Source organism: Apteryx rowi, unplaced genomic scaffold (genome assembly GCF_003343035.1).
Source record: "Apteryx rowi isolate R43461 unplaced genomic scaffold, aptRow1 scaffold_85, whole genome shotgun sequence".
NCBI lineage: Eukaryota > Metazoa > Chordata > Aves > Apterygiformes > Apterygidae > Apteryx > Apteryx rowi.
Window position 1 is genome coordinate 129018 of NW_020451149.1, and position 16671 is coordinate 145688.

Below are 16671 nucleotides of genomic sequence, written 5' to 3' on the forward strand. Positions count from 1 at the left end.
ACTGAAAACACAATACTCACTTTTCCAGGGGCACACTCTGTCCCATCAAGTGGAGGTCCTTTCTTAGTCTTACAGAAATACGGGTTATCTGGATGGCTACACCACAATTGCTTGCATGGGTCAAAGGTTCGGAACTGAAAGGCAGGATATTTATGAGATGAAACTCAACATTAGATTATCAATACTTTTCAGATAAGGATTCAAACCACTCAGTGAATTAATCTCTCACAGGGCTATCAATAAGTAAAGCATCTTCAGAAAGAAAAGGGCAGTGCTCATTCCCTGCATCTCTTCGTCCTGGGCTGGTGAGAAGAAGAAAGAAGGAGACACCCAAGAAATGGGAGGAAAATAAGGTTTTTCCTTCCTGTCTTGGGATCACAGGTTTGCTGCCAGAAGTCTGTGTCATGTGGGTCATGCTGCTCTCCACCTGACCCTTAAACGTGACTGAAATTACTAGGTTTCACCCACGAATCTCTCTCTCCCCTCTACATGACTATTTAAACTACTCTAAAGTGCTTGTCAACTATGAGAAAATGCATATATTGCCGTTATTAAATAAGGCCAAATGCTAAATGAATGTTTGTCTTTGTAATGACTGCCTTGGACATACCGCTGTGCACATCTTATAGCCAACACCAAAATCAAAGCGGCACTGTTCATCCATGGAATAGTTGATGCCTGGCAGTTCAGGAAGCTTAGGCCAATCGTGTTCAAAAGGGTCGTCAAGAAGACAGTCATAAGAGCTGTAGAAAGACACACAGAAAAAAATCATGAGCAGACTTAGTAATTGTGTTTTTGATCAGCAAGGTCAACATACTTATTCTTAGATGTCAATACTGGCAATACTCCTTTTCTCCAATTCATTGTCCGTCCTGTTTATATATACTTATTGCTCTCTGAAACACAGACAGTCCTTTCTGTAGGAGTATTGCTTAGTGCAACATGACTCAGCCTCAGATATGACTCAGCAAAATCCCTGCATTTACTGGGAGACCATGGAGAGCCATCTCCAGCCCTTCTCTGTCCTAGAGATACCTGTGGAATTTGCACTTTATTTTCCTGTCACCAGGTAGAAAACAAACACTCCCCAATTCTCACTGCCAAAGGGCAACATCTCAGTGTGCTTCAAACTGGAGCATGGTTCCTAACATAACACCTAACACAAAGTCCACTGTAGTCAATGGGGGCCTTTCCACAGACTTCTTCGGGCTTTGAAACACAACAGTGGTCTGAGAACGGGCCCTCTTACCTGACATTGACTGTATTCGTATGGATGAAGCCCTGCCTATGCAAAGAGGCAGAATTAGCCTTGCTTTTCACTGGACTCCTGTTTAACTTTGAGGTCTTAAAAGACTGATACTGGCAGGCTGCTCTTTCTGCACGGGGATAGATTTCACTTTAAGCTCTAAGGTATTGATAAGATTACTGTTTTGCACTTTATTTCTATGAATGGGGTTTGTTCTCTAGGAAATACAGGCTATAATGAGTCAATTCATGAAGTTTTTACTCAACTTTGGCTGGCAAAAACAGCCATTTACAATAGAGAAGGAAGTCTGAGTAAGAACTGGGTGAAGAGGTGCGTACATGGAGGGAGGCCAGAGCCAGCAGGGTAGAGATCAGTCCTGTGGCGCTCTGTTCTTTTTCTCCTTAATTCAGACACACACACACACACACACACGTGTATTTTTTCCTCTTCCACAACTTTCAATAGTTCTTTTTCTGAGTTTAGGGCTTCATCCCACCAGTTTCACAGCACGACTCCTATAGAAATCAAAAGCCCTCTTCACAGCTTTCAGAAACCTAGGGAAAACACTAGCTGTCTAATACAGAGTCTGCTGGAAAGACTTCTGCTACTGTCCTCCGGAGGATGCAATGGGTTTTCTATAAAGCCCTAAATGAGGAAGTACAGTTCTTGATTTAGCTTTTCTAATATACATCTGAAGGGAAAAAGAGTATGTTGGGAAAGGAGGCGATTAGAAAGCATGACCGGAGGAGGCCAGGCATGGACTGTCTTGCTGCTGCACTGAAGCACAGATAAGTCTACTGGGATGCCTTTGAAAACTGAATCCTTATTTGAAAGCAGAGAGCAGGCCACACTGGAGCATCCTATTCCTCAATATCTCTGAGGCCCCCATACCACTGTGTTTATAAAAAGGGGCTTCCACAGACAAAGGTCAGGTTTATGACACTTGTGTCTGCTTCTTCATGCTGCGATTGCCTCTCCTCTTCTCTTCGCTGTCTAACAGGGCAGCCCACTGGTCCCAGATCCCAGCCGACAGCAAAGACTTCTGTTTCTTTCAGTAAAAAAACTACTGCTGAGTGCTGACAGGTCCTTACTGTATGTATCTTTTGAGTTCTTGGCCGCTGCACCTGGACCAGTGGTAACGATGAAAGGCAGCCTGCACCAAGGGAGCCATAACACTCCCCATTGCTGTCTCATCACCACATCTGTTCCCTTGCCCATCGTGCTCCATTCCCAACCTAAAAAAAAAAAAAAAAAAGCAGTATCAAAGCTTGGGCAATTTTTGCTCTTCAGCTGGTGAAAGAGTTGTGAAGAAAACAGTCCCTTGTGGACATGTAATCATTCCAGATGAAATCGTTTTCTCCACTTCACAGATATCACCTGCATTTCAAATAGATATCTCCTTTGATGTCAGAACACCAAGGACTCTCTTAATACTCTTGCATTTATACTTCATTTTATTTGTTAATACCAGGAATGAGGTAACTAGACAATGATTTCTGCTCATGCTTTGGATAAAGGAAAAAAAAACCTGTTCATCAGAGAGCAGTTTGTTCAGACATTGAATTGTTCATGTTTGTACACTCATTTATCAAAAGCATCTATTTACTCATAGAGCTGACATGGTTAACATGTTACACCTGCAAGTGTGCATCTGGTACAGCTTAACATGCCAGTGACTTGGTCATCTCAAATTTGGCTAATTTCCTCCTGTGTTACTCTGACAGTGGTAGAGACCCATTGAGGTGTACAAATGAACAACGAGCTTGCACTATTTAAAGGAAAAAAAATCAGGTCAGTGCTTGATATTAATTCACCCAGGCAGCTAATGGAGATCTTTGCTTAATCAGCTATTCCCAACCTAACAGTTTCTCTTTCTCTAAGAAATGCCAAATCTAACAAATTATCACTTTCAGTCAATGAGAAGTAAGAAGTTAATGATGCTTGGCAAGCTACTGTCTCCGCTGAATGCAGTGAATTAAGACACCACACCTGGGCGTTCCAGGTTTCTTACTTTTAATGACCTCCCTCTCACCCTCACCATACAAACAGCAAATTCCCTCCTTCTTCCCCTTCCCTTCTTCCCCAACTTACTTCTTCATTGCTTAAAGCACTGATGCATTCCAAGGAGATGGAAATATAAATAGGACAGCTGTCATATATACATGAAAATTAAACTGCAAACAGGAGATGCAGCACCATATTTTGTTGCTAATCTAATTTTAAAAGTYAGACTTACACATGGCCAGTTTCATGAGCAACTACAAAAGCTGATGAAAACCCATCCTCATGGTTGAGTGTACAGCTTCGGACTGGGTGACACATGCCAGTGACAGGAGCATACCCTGTTGAGAGAAATGAGGTCTGTTTTTTCCCCCCACTAGATTTGTTTTAAACTAGACAGCCCAATAAGATTTCCTAACTGAGAAGAACTCAGGATTCTTTTGCCTTGATGGTCAATTTTCTCTATCTCATTACAATTACTGTCAAATAGATTAAATGGCTCTAACAAACTGGGTTTGATTTCCCAGACATCTGTATTATTTCTGGCACTTACACATTTATCACCAGAAATACACAAAATGACATTTATGTTCAATTAAAAGGTAGAGCTATAGGTTCTTTTTTTCCTTGTGTTCATATTAATACCTTCATCTATATATAGCCTGGTACATATTGCATGTCTTTTCCTCAGTAAAAGCTGAAATCTTTCTGAAGACAGGAAAGTCTGCCTTACATCTCGTCTTTACCAGTTTCACTTCAGGCACGCCAGTCCAGACCTGAAGAAGGGCTTGGCTCTCCTACCTTGATGAAAGGTGAAGGGAGGGTGGAGGTGCTGAACATGAACATCTAAGACATCTTCAGTTGGACAGCCAAAACATGGTGCACTTTTCAAAAAACTATTTGGGGAACCAGAAATGTGCTTCAACCAGTATGGGTTCACCAGCATATGAGCACAAAAGCTTTCTTACTAAAGGACATGTCTAACTGAGAGCAGGTCATTCTTACTGAGTCCTAAGTGAAGATTTGTAAACTCTGGACATTACAGCTGAATGTACTACTGCCATCATGTTAAATTATATATATTACACTGCTTTTCCAAGACTGAATAATGAACAGGGCCTTCTTCTTCACAGACAAGTTGCAGGATTTGAGTCAAAGGCACAGAGAATGGGCATAGCACTAGAGGAGACCACAGCGGCTGGCAGAAGGAATCGAGCCACAGTCCCAGCCACAGCACCACAGCTGGACAGCTGTCTGAAGTGGCAGGAGAAGCTCCAGGGTTTTATTATGAGGCTCTCTCTAAGGACTGACACAGGCAACATTTAGAGAAGGAGTAGCACTGTTGGTGTGTCTGGGGAAAGTGAAGCATAGAAGACAGAGGGGATTTCAGAAAGACTAATATTAGATTTATTGTGGTGGAGGCAATTACATTTAGTAGGAGAGCTTTGCATCAGAAATTACTCAATTTTCTCGTTGCTCTTTTCCACCTGCGAGTGGAAGCAAGAAGCACACAGAACCACAATGTTTCATTTAAGAGGAATCCCCACGCTAGCTCTTCAGCCAGTTCTACCACTGACCACAGCACATGTGATGAAGTGATTGTTTGGTCCGGATAAATCATTACAGGAAGGACATTCTGCAGTGTAACTACAGGATAACCAAGAAAATAAAAAAACCATCAATTTATTGCAATGCTGCACAGGGCAGCTGTGGCATATATTCCTTATTGTCTCAGGATCATATATCAATGCAATTCTCAAATTTTTCTCTTTTCTGTCAAGCACTAGCCAAAACACCTCAAGACCAGATACTTCTGCTACAGGTTAGCTGCATTACCTTGCATACCAGCAGGCCCAAAATCTTGCCTGGTTAAGAAGATGGCGTGATCGTGATGCTCAGAGTGATTGGGATCCGACTTCTGCTGCTGATAGGCCCAGCGGCAAACATTCTCCAGGCTTCTTGAGGGATTCCCCCTTTCAATCAAGCTAATGGACTGAAAGAGCAACACGTTAGACCCAGGAGCTCCTGAAGGTAAGAAATTTAGACAAGTTTTGTTCTTCTTGGAGCACCAATCAGGTCTCCATTTCTCTCTTCCCCACTCCCTATCACTCTAAGTCATGCTAGCCCTCTTTCCTGTTTGACATGACCCAATCCGCAACAGGCTATATTCCAATATTCCCTCTCGGCCTAATTGTCCTTGATCCCCAGATGTACAAGGGCTGCCAGACCAGAGTGCTGGCAATTTATACCCACACTGTGGATATGTAACAGTGACCGTGTATGTGTAATAGTGCATCTTAGGGATTTTTCTGAAGACTTTATCATGAGTGTTCGCATCATCTATGGAAATAATGGCCTTCTTGTATAACGTCTGTAACGTGCAGGAGAAACACACAACATGATGTAAGGATTAAATAAGGACATTTTTCTTCCCTTTGCTGGGACTTGTTTACATTCTTGACTTCTGGAAAACAACCTGATTCAGGTGAGATAAATGACAGTGCAGTGAGACATATGGTCTCTGTGGAGGGAGTGAATGATATAAACACATAGGACAATGTCTCAGCTGGTGCAAAGCACTGTAACTCCAGTAAATCTATACTGATTAACACAGAGAAACCGTGTGATTCCACGAGATTTTTGCTACAGTGTGTGCCTACAAGCTCGATATGTTCAAAGTAACCAAATTTAATTATAACAAAAAAATCAAGTTGGTCTTTTCACTTACCAGATTTAATGTGAGAGTTAAACAGGAGGCACATGATCTTTATCAAGCCCTAAATAGCACTAGAGTTTTCCTCCCTAAACAATTTAGAAGGGTTTATTTCAAAACTCTGAGTGCCTTTTAGCAGGCAAATCAAGGTAGCATTGCAAGTACTATCCAGGGCAAATAGGGAAGGAGTGTGCTAGGATTCAGGAGAAGGGGTGTACGCAACAATGAGAAAAGGAGATAGCTACCCTAGCAGACTGCTTGGAGGGGGTGCACCAGCAAGTGGTTTGTTAATCAAGACAATCACTTCTACTGAGCTGATTTCATTCCCTGAGGACTCACAATGACAAGAATTCAGGCTGCGGGCCCGGGCAGGCTGAGCTCTGCTAGCAGTGTGGCTGCAGTGGGACAAGGTGTCCCCCCCACACCTCTCAGTCAGTCCCCCAGTAGCATCAGCAAGAGGGGGTCAGTGCTAACGACTGCTCTCTCTTGACGTAAGAGCCCTCACAGGCACAGCTGCTGCTTCTCTCACAGCACCAGTCACTGTGACTTGGTGTTTAAACATGGAGACTTGGTGACATAAGAAGAGGATATAGCGCAACAGGAGCCTTCCACTGAGCTGAATCCATCTAATATGACAGAAAAATTAGGTTGCTGCAGTCTTCAGCTTCTATATGATGAATAAGGTGTGAAGTGACTCTGCGGCCAGTCTTGCACCTCTGCCACAAAAGGCACACTCATGGGCAGCCTCAGCAAAGAGGGCACAAGCACACTGACAACATGCCAAGCAGGGAAAACGGTTCTCTGGAACTAGCCCTGCAGTAGATTTCTATGATTCACATGGAAAATAATTACAAGGGAGATGAACAGGGATACTGGTTCCGAGGCTTGCTTACCTTTGCATACCCTAACATGATCATTCGGACCAACACGACATTTATGTGAACACCCAGGGATTCATCATGGTAAATTTCATTCACCTAAGAAAGGGGGTAGGAAAATAAAAGGGAAAATTAAAGAAAAAAATATCAGCGATGATACAAAGGGAACTTCCAAGGACTCATATATGTTATTTCAAGTGCTTACACCACTACGGTCTTTTCAAAGGAGTATTCAAGTCTCAAATTATTTCCATGCAGTGAGAAATGTATCCTGCACTTCCCGTTGTCAAATACCCCCTCAGAGAGAAGTTACTGAAGCTCATGTCAAGACTGCTCTCAACTTTAATGGCCTTTGGATCAGGGCCCATAGAAAAGTTGTTTGGAAGAAAAAAAAAAAGACTCAAATTCAAACTCTGCAAATACTTATCTGAATGCTTAATTTCATTCACATGATAAACAGAATGAGGGAAATAAGGCTATGCCTGGAAGCAAGGTTATAGCAGTGTGTTCAAGTTCACTGAGGGATTTAAGAGCAGACAGAGTTTGCATTAACAACATCTAAAACCATCACTATCCAGCCCACATGGCCACCTCTGCTATGCCATCTGGCCACTCAAACTGTGCATGAATTCCAGATCCTGTTCCTATTTGCTTCATCAACCATTTGTCTCACTCAGTCAATTTAAACATGTGGGATGAGTATTTTAGTAGGGAGAGAGCTAGCATGTTTTTGGTCATTTTGTAAAAGATTCTACTGCCAGTAGCTCTCGCTCAAACAAATGTGCTATTAAATTCAGTATAGGTTTGTTTTTGGAAAATACTTGAGGATTTGACTTACAGCCATTTTTGCATTCTGAAGCTCTAGGTTGGGAAAGCAGAATATTTAGACAATGACATGAACAATGAGGCTCCATTTCTGCACACATGTAGGCATGTGTTTAGCTTTAAAGATCTGAATAATACTCTTGACTCTAAATTAAACTTAATGAGCAAAGTGTTTCCAAATCCCAGAAATGCCTTGGAAATTCTCATTTGAAAGTTTTAAAGTCAACAGCGTTGCCAGAGTCATAAACTCTGTAGCGTACCTCACAGAGTAATGACATCTCAATATATACTTGATTTCTTTAAGTCACTGCATTCCATTTAAAAATTCACTAACTGCATCAAAGCATGTAACATTTACGTGATCTGGAAAGACTTACTATATTAAAAACAACTGTTAGCCTGAGAAAACACCCATCCATAAGACAACCTCATGAGACCTCAAAATTCGAGTCCTTAAGGGCTCCAAAAAACATACAGGAAAGAGCAAGCTTCAAAGCCCACAGGGATCCCTGTAACACAGTCCATGGCTTTGCAACAAATTAGGTCAGCAGAGGTCTCCAGGGAGATCTGTCCAAATGCACTTAAAGGCAAAATTATGATTTAAGTGTTTTTTCTCTGGTTTTCAAAGGAAATAAAGGTTAGATGATCACTCTCTGTGTTAGTTCCAATGCTCCAATAAATTTTGGTCCTGTTTACCGCTTTCCAGCAAAACCTGCAAAGCAATAAAGATCTCAAAAAAATTATGTATCTACAAGTTTGGCAAAAATAAGCAGCTGATTGGAAATAGCAGTCTTATTACTGTTCCCATGGAGGCAAAGACTGCGTGTCCTTTATCCCACCTCAGAAAACCCACACAAAGGGGTTATGCTTGTGAACACTCCCGGCAAAAGAGAAGCTTATCTCTTGTCAGAAAGCCCAGCCACAAGGCAGAAATCCAGAGGTAACACGAGAGGGTTCCCCGCTCATTGAACAACTGAAATTTTTCGTGGTGGCTTTTGTTTTGGATTTTTTTTTTTTTAGAAGCAACTAATTTTTAAAGATAAATTAGTACAAAAATGACCACGTAACTCTAAAAAGAATATTTGTGGAAGTGAAGCTAAAAAAAGCATAATTAGGCAGATGGGTCAAAATTGTTCTTGAGGTCTTAAGGACCTTCCTTGTGTCTGGAAAGGTGAGAAATGTCCTCCCATCAGCGTATAAATTAGGGGGCTAAAATATCTGCCGATCATCAATGAAGTTACTCACTCCCCTCAAAACAAAATAAATATTGTATTATGGGTAATTGGTGCAAAATAAATACCAGTGTTCAGAGGGAGGCTGGTAATATTTGGACAGGATTTAGAGGTTATTTTTTTTTAGTCAGGCTAAACAGAACTTCCCCTTTCCCCTGAGGRAAAAAGGTCATTCCAAGTTGTCCAGACTGTGGGACCTGGCACAATGACATTAGTCTATGTTTTTTTAAGAATGCAAGCCCTTTTAGGACCAACTGAGAACAGACTGTCAGCAGGACAGTTCAACCAGGGATTAGGACATAACTCACTCTGCCCGCCTTGTGAAGCAATTATTCCAAAGTTCAATTATTCATCTCTCGTATTCTCTCCCCAGTAATGCAATAGTGTTGCTCCCACAACAGGTTTGTGTCAGAAAAGTGTTCACAATTTCCCTTATACCAAGAAACAAGCTTCCCAGGAGTGACTTCCATAGAAACAAAAAGGATCCTGGGATTACCTAAAGATTCAAGCCTTACATTTCTCCACAATACCATAGTTCACCCTACGCCTTCTGGACTGCTTGGAGAGCTCCACTATAGGATGTCCAGGAGGAGCAACTTGGCATATGCTAGTGAGTGACCTAGACACAGGAAATTTTGGAAACCCATAACCTTGCTGGAAGGCCACATACCAAAATAAGTGCTGAAAACTGCCAGTGGGGATTGTAGCACTTCTATACTGCTGAAATTGCATCTACGCTGTGGTTATACTGGCAGAATAGATTACATTCCTAAGATACTGRTAGAAGTACAAAATGCATATACAAATCACGCCCCAGTAAGCTTGATTTGTCCGATTTGAACTTGGGAAACAGATCACAGATGTTCAACTGGCCACACAGCCTCTGTTACAGTATTTGAAAGGAAAAGGTGGTTAGCTTGAATTCAATAGCAATATACAGAAGAAAGACATAAGTCAGCACTCTCACTGGACAGTGATGACAACCGGGAGACTCCACAGACATAGCGGGAAAGTATCTGTTTACTGAATGGATAAATAATTATTCAAACAGACAAAATAAATGTACAGCCRGCAATGAACCCTTAGGCTGCTGTGGTGAGCACTGAGAAAGGGAGATAACTGCTAACCAAGGGACTTCAGTGTTTATGTGGAGTCTCACCCATATTTACACAGCAAGAATGTCATGGGTAAACCCATATTTTCAAACTGACGTACTCGTAAAACAACAGCTAGGAAATCAAAGGCACCCTCCAGCCAGACCCTGCTCCCTAAAAGAAAGTGGCTGGATTCTCACCTGTCAAAGAAATTGCAGCGTCTTGTCCCCACAGTCAGGTACGCAGTCCCAAATTATGCTGGATGGTTCCACTGAGCACTTCTTGCAGTACGACCTCTCGGCAGCTGGCCTGTCAAATCTGGGACAGGCAGCAAGCTGCAGATGCAAAGCTGATTTTGTGCTATCAGTGGCAGGCATCATGCAATTCCCTTTCAGGGCTGCCCCCCAGTGCCTGCCAACCCTACCCCCAGGGAGAGGTGCCCACGTAGGGGCTGCTGGCGAATCCTCAGGGTAATCTGCAGCCCTGACAAGGGCTGAGGTCCCAAACAACGGGGTGCCTAAACTGCTCACTCAGCAAAGCTTCACCCGTCACCATCGCCTCCTCGTGACGAGCTCCCAGGCCTATCTGAGAACAGTACTACCTTGATTACCAGCTCTTAATTTCCTTTTCTTGGACTCTAAGACATCTTTGATCGCTTTTCTAAATTATTGAGATATTTCAACAGAATTTTCTTTCTACATTTAAGAAAAAACAAGCAGACTGAAGAAGGTTACAGAAGTTTCTTTGCTGACATTTTCCTACCTGCGCTCACTCACAGCCAGCTCCTCTCTGCTTAAACCACATACTTCATTTGACACTTCTTGTCTGAGCGCTTGGTTTCTGGGGGACCACCTAGCCTCAATGACCTTCTGTTCATGCCTTGATAAAACTGCATATATTTCCTGAATACTCTTAGCCTCTGATGCCTTTGCACAGAAGTGCAGTTTATTAATTAGTATGCTGCAATGAAGGAGAGTTGAGTAATTAAGAATTTAATGATTAATACCATCATCTGCCTTACTGCTCACATCACTGGAAATGAAAGAGCTTTGAAAAATAACCCTCTCCTGATGACCCACAGGTATGAATGACTGGAGTAAATAGCAAGGACCAAATTCAGCTCTTTTGGTGACACTGTCACGTGCCATTAGTCTTAACCACAGGCTGAGGGTAAAATTAGATCAAAAGCAACATAAACTAACTGATGCATGGGAAAAGTGAGTGTGTGATGACTGGATCCTACAGAAACAGCTGCCAGCAAGGAATCATGGTAAATTATAAGCCTGATGAAGTCAAATATTAACATTCAGGATTGGGAGAAGTGGGGCTTAGAAGCAGAAATGGCTCCCTTTCGGTCCTGTGACAGAGGGTGAGGGCCTGGAGCTGGTCTGTTCTCAAAGCCAAGCGATTCAGTTCCACAGCATAACCCACCCGCTGGATGACAGTCAAGAGTGATGACTCTCAAACTCATAAGGAAAAGTCACCGCCTACAGAACAGGCTATCTGTCTGTAACTAACATCCCCCAGTGCTCTCTGTGATGTGGAAATGTAAGGAATTAAAGCAAAGATTTCCTTCTGAAACGTGCCACTCAAGCACRCCCGTCTCCCACAGAAAGCCAGATTGGGATATGACAGTTCAAAGGTTTCAAGTCAGGGAACACAAGCATCCTCCTCTTCGAAGTCAACACCCAACCCACAGCCCAGTCAGGTTGGCAGCGAGACTCCTGCTGCCTGCTGCRAGATTTTTCTTAGGTGTTGAGGCTCTGTAACCACTCACACATGTTTAGCTCTGCAACACAAACAAGCCTGCTGGAAAGCCACTGTGCACAGGCAAAGGAACTGGCAGGAACGGTCCTTAATCTGGGATTTCTGGTGTCCTTATACACATTTTTATTGAAGAATTTTTAAAAGCTCTATGCTCATCCTTGTCTATCACCTATCCCTGCATTTACTTTGCACTTCCTGTTTTACCTACATGTTGTTTAAAACTCCTGGCAACAATGCTAAACATTACATTGTTAAAATCTTGACAGCAATAACTAGATTGTTACAAAATACCATTACATCAAAAAAGGCAACAACCTTTATTGCTGCTGACCTACAGCTTCTCAGCCAAGAGGGTTGTTTTAGCTTGCCCAGACTCTGTATTGACATATATTCCCAGTAGATGGAGCCATTGATATTTTAGAAAACATGAAATTCTGAAAGTGTTTTTTGAAGGGTAAATCAGCTCAGCTGTTTACAAAGTTAAATATTTGTTTTTAAAAACTAAAAAGCAAATATTCTGAAATCATATTTAATGAAGATTTATTACAGAGAGGAAAAACAATAGGGGAGATTATTTTCTGGAGTTCGTCTCCTGCCAACAATGCCTTGCTTTGATTTTTTGGTATAAGCAAAGAAACAGCATAAAGACACTCATTACAATACCTCCTATTTAGTAATTCCTCCAAAATAGTGGCTGGCCAACAACTGGAATTAAGGCACARAGGAGACGGCAATTTCTGAAAAGGAAACTTAATGACGCTTATTTCAAGAATCCTCATCTGGTAACAGAACCAAAATACAAATTTAATTTCTCAAAAACCACATTCATGTTGATGCTTCATGAGGCATGTGGTAAAAAAAGAAAAAAGAAAATCTCTGAAAGTACTCTATTAAAGATATTTTATTACTCACAGGAATAATAACTTTTCATCTCAGACTATCTGGGTTCAAATGTTAACTTGCTTCCATGTTTGCCAAAGCTATATTAACTCTTATTTCACATTCTTCCCACACACATTACCTGTGCAGTTTAGCATAACCGTAAGTCACTGCTCAGGGAAAATCTGGAACTGGCATTTCTGAATTAGCAAGAACAGCCCAGCAGAAGTGCATGGAAAATGTTGCAGATGACCTGCCCGCCTTCTGCAAGCCATACTCAGATACCAGCACTAGCTCCCACTTCCATACGGAACTGCACAGAAAAGAACAAGTGCTGATCTGACTTTTCTATCTGAGGAGGCAACAATCAGGCAAGCAAGTGATAGGGTTAGAGACTAGAAAATGTCAAAAGATAATTGATTAATGTGTTTAGGCCTTGCTATACTCTTCTAGACAGAGGAAGAGTGAATGAAAAAGCCACTTAAATTCATGGTTGTCCTATCTCTGCTGTGAAAACGTTAAGTAAGATCAAGCAACAGATAAAGAACTACAGGTAAGGTATGTGCATGGAGACCTACAGAAGGATTTTTAAACACATTGGGTGCTGTCTGTTCCTACTGAAGTCAATCATAAAACCCTCATCAGCTTCAACACTGAGCACTCCTGATATTAACCTCCTTGAAACAATATTTGCACTGGAATTAAAACTAAATGTGGACTTTTTTCTGTGCTAAATTAACACTGCTAATGGACAACAATCTAAAATGGTTATTTAGAAAAAAAAGTGATATCCACAAAGCTGCAACACTGAGTGGACAGTGATCACCAAAGGTGGAATTCTGTCCAAAGCAACTTGCAATTCTAGGATGAATGATGCACAGAAGTTTTAGCCTACTAGATAATTCTGGTTTATGTTCAAGAAAAAAAAACAAAACCAAAAACCAAGGTATAAATACTGACAAGTCCAACCTGCTTAGAATCCCTCACTATAACTCGGTGCCCCATGTGCATATCTTTCTGATCTCAATTACTTTAATCCAGGGAAACTTCAGTCTTAAGTAACCATCCAAGGGAGTAATAAATAATTGCCTAATACACGAGACCTTTAATTTCAGATCTAACAAAATAGTACTGAAAACCTCAAGCTTTTTTAAGTGGTTGCTTAAGAAACTGTATTTGTTACCTCTTGCTGAAAGTGATCATTATGAATGTTTCACTATGCATTTTATTACTTACAAAACAAACTCCCTCTAAACTCTATGCAATGTCTTTGAAATCCCTCTCYTTCTGTTACAGGTTTCTCTTGCATGGTGTGGAGAAGAGGAAAGCAGCATTACTAGAGACAACATAACACAAAAGAAAAGTGAGTTGCAAAGTCCTATAAATCCCTGTCCATAGGGATCCTGCCTCCTGTTCCCTGTCTCCCACTCCTCTGCTAGTTTTAACACTACCTCCTCATCTGCTGTACTTCCCCAGGTTCTCCATAGGATGCGCAGCTGGGGATTAGGAGTGGTGCTTGCGCTATCGCAGGGTTCGGGAGATGGAGGCTACGACTCCTCATACGCTCCTGGTAAAGGTAAGATGAGGAAAACATCAGTTCTGTCACCAGAAGGTCCCAGAGTGACCAGAAATAACTCCAGGCAAATGACATCAGCCCTCCAGGAAAGCAAGCTGTAAGTGACTTCTGCAGTTCATACTGCGAGATAATGGCAAAGCTTGGCCTAAAAGCTAGGGACCACACTAGATTTTACTGCTTTGGAGTGTTGCTTGCCTCCCACCTGGGCTTCTGTCTTCCAGCTCTGTCCCTTAATATCTGTTTTAGATGCATCTCTGATTCTGTAGGATTTACAGCCTGTTTCCTAAGCCAAGAGTACATRTTAACTATATGGAAACATCTCAAGCATTTCTTTAGCTGAAACTGAACCCCCAGGCCTTGGGCCCTCTCGGTGACGAACCCCAGCCCTGGAGCTCCCAACGACATCTCTGGGCCATGCAATGTTTGGTTCTCAGTGAGCCAGCTCTGGCACTGAGAGCAGTATAGCTGTGTCAGCATGGCACTGTGCCCAGGATAACCAGTCTTGGCACGGGGTTAGAGAAATATGATTATACTGCTTTATTGCATTTGAGCAAAATAGCATTGCCTATGATGTGTGTATATATTGACTCATTTGGAGTTAATCTGGAACTATCTTGCACATGTTGCATTACGTGTGACAAAACTGCCCTTRACTTCCCTGCCTGAGAAGGCAAACTAGTATCAGCAAGTTACCATCAGACTTGCAAAAATCCCCATGAATCACAAATTCTCTCTCTTGTCTTGAGCTCCCATTTTCAGGAAGAGTAAAAGATACAAGTTTAGATGCAAAGTTCAATTCTTCTTGGATCTTTACACCATTGGACCCAAGCCTAATATGAACCCGAAAGCCAGGTTCATCCCCGTGTCAGGCAAATTCAGCTGCATTGAGCCATGTCTGCTGATGTCAGCAGTGCATCCAACTGCAACAGCTGCTCTCCCAGCGGCTGATGATCTTCTAGGAACAAGCAAAGACTTGCTCATGTGCTCTCTAATTCCTTCAAGCCTAAAAAAGAAGCTTCTGCTAACAACAAAGATAAACACAGTTACTAGACATACATGCACCGCCCCCACATTCTTGCTGTTGATTCACTCCTGTCTCAGAGGTGATCCATGGAGCAGTCCAGGTTCAGTGGCTGTTTCTTCTCAAAGATCTTCATGCCCAACTTCCTAATACACCATTGTCAAAGGCTTTCTGTGGGCATGCCAGAGGATGGAAGGAAGTTATGATTAAATGTTTTGGGCTCCAAAACCAAATGCACAGACATTGCTCAAGAGCCCCTTTTCATCAAACCAAGATTCTACAGCATCCCTTGGCTTATTGTTAGCGTGCAACTCCCCCGGCATACTGAAATACCACAGTGACCTAACATTTAAGCTAGCAATTATAGAAGCAGTAGAAAAGGCATAAGGCTGAACAAAGCTCCGGGCTGTAAACCTGGCACACTAAATTCTGTTTTTCAGTTACAATGTGCAAGTCTTGAGTTTCTTATTCTAGATTTATATACAACAGTGAATATATATGTATGACTGAATATTTCTCACTGAGTGTAATTCTACACAGAGTTAAGCTGGAAAACATATCAGTTGATTTACATTTGAATAAAGGAGATTTTTTTTACTGTCAGGTTTTACGGATTAGATCTTTAAACTGCTGGTCTTCATTTTGGGAGCCAGAGCAGGTGAGGCAGATTTTTAATGATGTTTAGCATGCTTAGTGCACTTGGAAAACTGAGACAGGACGGTCACAGATGAAAGTTGTGAGGTGCTGAGAAATTTTTTTAAATGGGGCTGGATCTAAACATCTAAATGGCAGCTGGGGTCTTATGACAATGAGTCCGTAACTGTGGGTGCACTTCAGTCCTGACATTGTGCTTGAGGGACCTGTACGCCTAAGCAATAGCATTCTTTCACAAATGTAGGATATGTTGCGTTCACAGCACAGTTCTTTATGAAGATTTAGTTTATTTAGCATACTGGGAAGCTTGCAAAGACTTCTGTAGATACTGCAAATCATTTTCGGCTTGTGTAACCACGTAAAGCAGTCACTGCACAGTGTGCACTAAATGGGAACTGTGCAAAAGCAGTCGGCACAGGACACATTATGATGTGAGCCCCAAGGATCAAAACCTGATCAAATCCTTGTTTGGATTGAAGAAAGACATTAATAGCAACAAATATGTAAGAAAAGTTAATCAGCACAAGTATACGTAGAACTAACCATAAAATAAGGAGTGAGGACTGAATGGCAAATTCACCATGCATGTTATTCACATCAGCTGCCCCTCCTGAAGTGGACTGATGTGTACTAAGGGATTTGGGCTTGTGTAATGAGGGAAAATGGTCTGTTTCTGATACTTTGCAATAGTGAAAGGATTGAATTCTCCCAATCAGGAATGATGGCAGGAAGAGGTGAGACAGAGAAAAGAGATATTACAAAAATGATCTGTAACCCTAAGGAAT

General features: G+C 41.9%; 1 protein-coding gene across 1 annotated transcript in view; it reads right to left on the minus strand.

The window, feature by feature from the left end:
* Positions 1-16671, minus strand: part of ADAMTS3 (ADAM metallopeptidase with thrombospondin type 1 motif 3) — a 135148-nt gene that overhangs the window by 18967 nt on the left and 99510 nt on the right. The window contains exons 6-11 of the mRNA XM_026090137.1: positions 6854-6937; positions 5084-5240; positions 3483-3588; positions 2338-2481; positions 611-743; positions 21-134 (exon numbers count right to left, since the gene is read on the minus strand). Of these exons, the coding sequence (XP_025945922.1) occupies positions 21-134; positions 611-743; positions 2338-2481; positions 3483-3588; positions 5084-5240; positions 6854-6937 (738 nt within the window). The remainder of the gene's footprint in view (positions 1-20; positions 135-610; positions 744-2337; positions 2482-3482; positions 3589-5083; positions 5241-6853; positions 6938-16671) is intronic.